This window comes from Heliangelus exortis, chromosome 13, assembly GCF_036169615.1.
Source record: "Heliangelus exortis chromosome 13, bHelExo1.hap1, whole genome shotgun sequence".
Classification (NCBI taxonomy): Eukaryota; Metazoa; Chordata; class Aves; order Apodiformes; family Trochilidae; genus Heliangelus; species Heliangelus exortis.
Window position 1 is genome coordinate 5,071,405 of NC_092434.1, and position 6,652 is coordinate 5,078,056.

At 37.3% G+C, this 6,652-nt stretch overlaps 1 protein-coding gene across 1 annotated transcript; it reads right to left on the bottom strand.

The window, feature by feature from the left end:
* Positions 1-339: 339 nt before the first annotated feature.
* CLEC3A (C-type lectin domain family 3 member A) lies at positions 340-6,072 on the bottom strand. The gene is made up of 3 exons (XM_071756479.1): positions 5,882-6,072; positions 3,706-3,786; positions 340-807 (listed from the first exon to the last, which is right to left on the bottom strand). Exons 1-3 carry the CDS (start codon positions 5,994-5,996, stop codon positions 416-418), a joined length of 588 nt encoding a protein of 195 aa, XP_071612580.1. The 5' UTR covers positions 5,997-6,072; the 3' UTR covers positions 340-415.
* Between the last annotated feature and the right edge of the window lie 580 nt (positions 6,073-6,652).

The following is a 6,652-nucleotide window of genomic DNA, read 5'->3' on the forward strand; positions in this document are numbered from 1 at the left end:
TTAAGCACTGAAACTCAAAGGATACCTATACCTTATATTGTAACATCACCAGACAGTAATCTTTTGTAAACTTTCAATAAATTCACTTGCATTTTGACTTCAAGCAAATACTATCCTACGATGGAGATAATAAGTATGGAAACAGGTGAATCCCAGCAACCTGAACATCAGGCTGCTGCTGATATGATACAATGCAGGTCAAAACATAATATATAATCCTGTACATTATAAGAGCACTCACTAAACATAATATTTTTAGCATTGTAATAGAAAATAAATTAATGGAGAAAACCTCTTTTTCAGGGAAGTGTAAGTACAAGGCAGGAGATCGGTACTGTCTAAGCCCATTGGGAGGGGTTACTAACAGGCAAAAATGCACATTACTAACCCAAAACATGGTCATGTGTATATGTAGTTATGGGATCAGAAATTCACAAATGTACCTTTTGGCAGTGCGGCAGACTTCATCTGCCCACTTGCCTTGTGAATTCTGAGAAAAAAAGACACAGTTTTCACGCTTCCCTCCATTTGGTTGAGCACGATCCCAATTGAAGTACTGTAGAACCATGCCATTGACATCAACAAATTTACCTTCATTTATCATATCAATCACACCCAACCAAAACTCAGACACTCTGGGCATACTTTTCTTGCCATAATCTCGAAGAATGTTTGTTTCCTCATTATTCCTTGGGATAGCCAGTGTCCCTCCCTTGGCTATGCAGTCTTCATTGGCTTCATGAAAATGTTTGGTGGCTTCTGATGCCAGGTAGCATTTCTTATGGGCCTTTGTCCCACGGAGACAGACTGTGAATAGATATTGGTTTGTGTGTTCAGTAAAAGCTTGGGCTATAGCTTTAAATGTTTCCTAAAATGACAATTTTCTAAAGGTGCGTTGGGAATTAAACAAACAAGTCCCTCAGCAAGTGAAAGGCTTCTGCCTTTACAGTGTGGACCTGCAAGAAGCAATAAGATCAGTTTCCTGCTATGCCCTTGGGAAGCCTGAACAGGCTGCTCACAGCCACTCTGCACAGCACCTTGCACTACAAGGAGTGTCAAAAGCAGGGCATGCTCCTACAGCTGCTCCAGAGAAGAGATACTTAGGAGGAAGGACACACATAGCTGTCATCTTAGCACCATGAAGTGCTTTGAAGACTCTTTTCTGTCTTTATGCTGTTAAGCCAGACACAATCTTGAGCCCCAGATTCCCTCCAATAATATAAATTTCTCAAGGATTTTTTTGTTTTCTGTTCAGAACACTAAAATGTAACCCAGGGACTAGATGATCTTTCAAGGTCCCTTCCAACCCCTAGGATTCTATGATTCTATGATTCTATGATTCTTCTGGTAAATAGTCTCATTTTCATGCATTTTTACCTTTTTTCTTTCTTAAAACTGGTGGAATAGCTTTATAATAAAAAGAAAAATCTAAAGGTTTTTAATATTTATGTTATTTAAGTCCCACAGAAAAGTATGGTTTTGTGCACTGAATAAGCCTGGTTCCTAGCAAACAGGGGCAGGACAGAAAAGTGCTGTTTTAATTATGTTCTGCTCACAAAAAAATATTGATTTGAAATTCATTATTCAAATCTCTGTCTTGATGGCTGATAAAATTGTACTTTCACCTGCAGAAGAGTACATTATTCACTTCTTTAGTTTTTAATTTCTTTCTGTCCCTTCAAACTCTGAACTCAAATGAAACAAAGTGACTAAAGTCTAAAAGCAAAAAGTCTACACTCATTACTGAGCTTGCATGAGACTCTCAACCAAATAATATAAACATTTGCATTTATAAATCTGTTTGCTTTTAGTTATACTGGAACATATCAGGGAAGTCTTGCTGTAAAGTCCTAGTGTACTAGAACACTAATTTGGCATATGCTCTGTAACAGGAATTGCCTTGCAGAACCACTATCAGAGTTCTTCCAGCCCAAAGTCTGGGTGGGTAGGCTTGCAGGAGTGAATCCTTAACTTTACTTTCCAGCTCTCCAAATGCACATATGTGAAAAACTGATTCTCCTAATAAAAATACTTACAAGAATCCTCCTGAAAGGAGTGTTCCTTTTGAACTTAGGAAGGTAGCAAAAGCCTTGAATAAACTTCTGCAACCATTATTTTTTGAATCCTGCATGTCTATTTCCAGATTATTTCTTTTATTGCTTGAACTCATCTTGTGCGTATATTAGAAATATGACATGAAACAATATGAACATCTTCTGTCCTGATGTTTTGCATAAACTGTTTCTAATTCCTGACATCTGTTCTTGTAAAAAAGTACTTACGTATCTGATCAACAGGATATGGAAATCCACTTTGGATCATATCCTATGTGTCTCAGTGTTTTAATATTCCCAGTTGTAGTATACATTGCATTCCCTAGTTGTATTTCCAGGGTCAGAATTTTATATCAGGGCTTACCCTGCAAATTTTATCCTTTCTAACTGCTAATGGCTAAAGTAGTGAACATACTTGCTAAATGCTGAATTCCTTAACAAATTTATATTCATGGGAGAGATCAGAGTAACCTTATCTACTTCAATGTTGGGGTAATGATGAAGACATTCTCCCTTGATAGGGAGAAACTGTGTGCTGCTAAATGGCATGTGGCAACATTTCAGGGCATGTAGAAAGGAGACCTAGGAAATTCAAGATAAATAAGAAATCAGGTTGTGATGTGTTTCTTGGAAACGTACATAAGCTAAAAAAAAAGCAGCTCCTTTTTCAAGTCTAATAAGGTCCTTTATAAAGGCGGTCAGAGTGAGAAGAGTCATAGATCTCTCTTGTCCAAATTTGGAATCTACTTGAACAGTGTGAGTTCTGAATTTAGAATATAACTGAAAATAAGTTTTGAGGATAGAAAATCTCCCAGCTCTGGCTTAATTTCTAAGCCACTGCATGCTTACTCTCAAGCTCCTTCTGGAAGCAATACAAGAATTACTTTTAAACAAGAGTTCCTTGTCTAGCACAGGCTCCCTCTTTTAAGAAACTTTGAAGTCTTATAAGAAATTTAAAATAAAAATATTTTGTAAAGCTCAAAAAGCTCTACGTAACCCAAGACATAAAATAGGACAACCCAGATATTACCAGCCCTAGGGAAAATATGTTCTGTTTCATGTGAATGATGTCATTTCCTCTGTAGTGTCTTCTTTTACATGTTTAAATGCAAAGTTTTGTGTCAACAGCTGTGGAAAAGCAGAACAGTCTGTGTGTGTACTTACCCTTCATATTTTGTTTGGAAATTTCCATCTGGCTGTTTAAATACCCAAAGGACTCTGCACATTGATATGGAATATTTCTGAACTCACAGTGTGCATTACTTTGAAGTTTTATGGCCATATTCACATTTGAATGTCACAGACTCCACACTTTAAAAACACTCAGTCCTTTTAGCTTCCTCTTGGGGGTATTCTCAGACTTTTCCATCAATATTTTTGCCTTGATAGTTAGCCCACACTCACATTGGAGCTGAGGACCTAACTCATTGACAGCTGAACTCTCAAACCCAGTAACACACATTGTTGTCTTTGTCTGATTACAGCTAAAATCACCACTTGGGGTTGTGCATAGCAGCTCCATTACAGCTATGGCACACCATGCTCTTAAGGACTTGCATTTCTCAGACACCAATCCCCAGTAAAGCCCAGGTTAGGAGTGAAGGAGAGGGGATAACTTTTGGAAGCTGCTGACCACTGTAAGTTGCTTTACCTGTCTGAAGTGCTTGCATTTCTTTCAGAGCATTTACTTCTCGCCACAATTTGTCAATCTGGGTCTTTAGGTCATCTTTTTCTTAAATAAAAGAGAGAAATTAACAGATACACATGCAAAAAATGCATTTTAAAAAGCTGCTTCAAAATATCATGGGTTTCTGCATTGCTGAGATATGTTTTGATTTCTTTTAAAGATTTTTTGCTTAATATAAGGATTCATATAAGGTTCTATTAAAAAACAGGAGGAACTCATCTTTATCTTTCACCCTTACAGTTTAAATCTCATTTTATGTTCATCTTTATCCAAGCAACTGTTTGAAAACCATAGATTGTTGCAACTAATCATTTTATAGTGTGCCAGTATCTAATTTATAGCAAAATTTGCCCATGTAATTTTGAACCATAATGTAAATATATCACATACAAATAATAGCAGGACAAAAGTTGTGTTTATGCAAAGAAATGTTATTTTTGTAAGCATGAAAATTTCACTCAGCTCTTGTTTTAACACAGTAAGGAACACCTAATATAATCCAACTTCACTGCCTGACTGTATGCAGACAAACTTGCTGAGCTGCAATTTCCCCTCACCAGGAGGAACCTCCCTCTCTCCATTAGTACCAAGAGGGCCTGGTGAGTTGAGTCACAGAAATTCAGTCTGAATCCCCATTTTGCAGCACTTACCAAAGCTCCAAGAAAATGGTGGGACATGAAAAGAAGCTAATTTTTACATAACTCCATTTTCATGTCCACTTTTCCATTCTTGTTTTTTTTAATCATTATCATGTTCCACCACCACCAAACAACTAGCAGTCATGCTGCCATTGCACAACACCACAATTTGATTGCAGCAGTAACCAGGCCTTCCAGAAGCCACAGTAATGAACATGAGGAATAAATAAACTCTTTCACACATAACAGAACTAACAAAACCACAGTTCCTACAGATCTGTGTTACATCACCTAAACCTCCAGCTGCACCCCAGAAAGCTCTTCTCCATATTCCCTACTGCCTATGTGGATAATCCCAACTGTGCTTCGTGACTCCCTGGTTCCCCAGAGCAAGACTCCCAGTTCCTCAATCCGTGCTCCTCCCTGTGATTCCCAGCTCTCCATGACCTCTATCTGCTTCAAAAGAATTAAAAACTAGAATAAGCTGAACTCCTGGTGCAACATTTTTATAGTGAGACACTAATGTAGCTATTTTTCTTTCTTCTGTTTTTTGTTTGTTTGTTTGTTTGTTTTGTACAATCATCCTGAATTTCATAAAATATTGGTAACCTTATCTTCAAGAGCTCCATTCTTCTGCCAATTTTTTTCAAGTACAAAAGTAGTGAAAGGTTGATGTACAAATGTGTTGGCAAAAAAAAGGGCATAATAAGCCGGTCCTTAGGAACCAAACTGCAAACTATAGAGATTCAAAAGGAGAAGGAAGTATTTATAAGTGTACAGCTCTGGAGAAGTGTAATTATGTTGTACAATGGCTTTATCAAAGCTGCAGGTTTTATTCATTGATTAGGAGTTAAAATATTTACCATTAGTACAACCTCCATCAAACCCTCCTTTATTAGAAATAAGTCTTTACATTAAGTACACAGACATTTCCAAACAACATCCAGTGGTTTTTTATTTGTTCTGTAAGCTTTGCTCTGGGAATTTCTGCTTCTTTAGTTTGACTTGTCTTTTCATTACTTCACAGGTGAAGTAATGTTCTGCAGATATTAGACAGACATTCTCTAAAATTAGGAAACAGTACAAAAATCTGAACAATAGCCCTTGGAGGCCTAATATTTTATTCTGCTCTTTTCTTCCATATGTACATGAATTTCCATTCTTCTGATCTTAGTCAATATAACTATGTAACTAAGAATGATCAGTCAGAGTCCTCTCTCAGCTCTAACTCCAAGTCCTAAATAACTCAACAGAGATGAATAGGCATAACAGAGCAACATATCTGCAACTTTTATACAACTCTATTTCCATAACTTATTCTGCAACCTTATTTTTAGCTTTGCTAACTTGCACTAAAAAATTAAATACATATAATATAGACTCTGTAAATATAAATTTAAAGTTACTAAGCATTTGTGTAATGCTAGTTTCTGATTCATGCAATGTTATTTAAATGCACAATCTGTAAGCTTCTGTCCCTTCTCCCAGTTAAAACCCAGTACCTTTCACTCTACGTTTGCTGTGCTTCCTGGCTTTGAATTTGGAAGCCTGGCTGATGGTCTGATCCAGCAGCAGTATGCTTATGAGTAGAAAAATCACAATTCCAGTTTGTGCCATGTCTCTTCTGAAGAATTTAACAAGAAGTTTCAAGAAATTCTCTTTAGCAGCTCTGAGAGCAAGTCACATAGACCCATCTCAGTTGAGACTGACTGAGGTGAGTTTATAAAAGTTGTAATGATAGGGTTGGCTCTACTCCCTGCTTACGAAATGTGTTTAATACTTAAGCTGGCTGTAGCATAAGGCACCCCCTTGTTCTCACACCTCATCTGAAATTCTGGGTCAGGTTCCTTTTGCAGAGGCTGTACCAGCAGTGACCAGTGCACTGAATGCCACTAATAAGCACTCTATCTCCTGGTTTAGCTCTCAAGCCAAAATGTATAGAAAAGCAGATGGATGCTCAGAACCACTTTGTGCAATGCCAGCCTCAAGGAGAGGCAGCCAGAAGATTTCTACAACTATAACAAGTTAATCCAGCACAGCTCTGACCCAAGCTGGCAAAGTCATGACAAGGGGTCATGATCTTATTTACACTGAAACAAAAAAAAGAATTTACTCTCTCCTAAGTAAATGCAAACATTACAGCTACATACTCACACATATATGCATATGCACTAAGACCACATCATGTGAGGAGTGAGTTTATTAATTTATGAAGATTCAATAAATACCTAATAGATATGACTGCATTACTGATTAAGACCAGTGTCATGCTA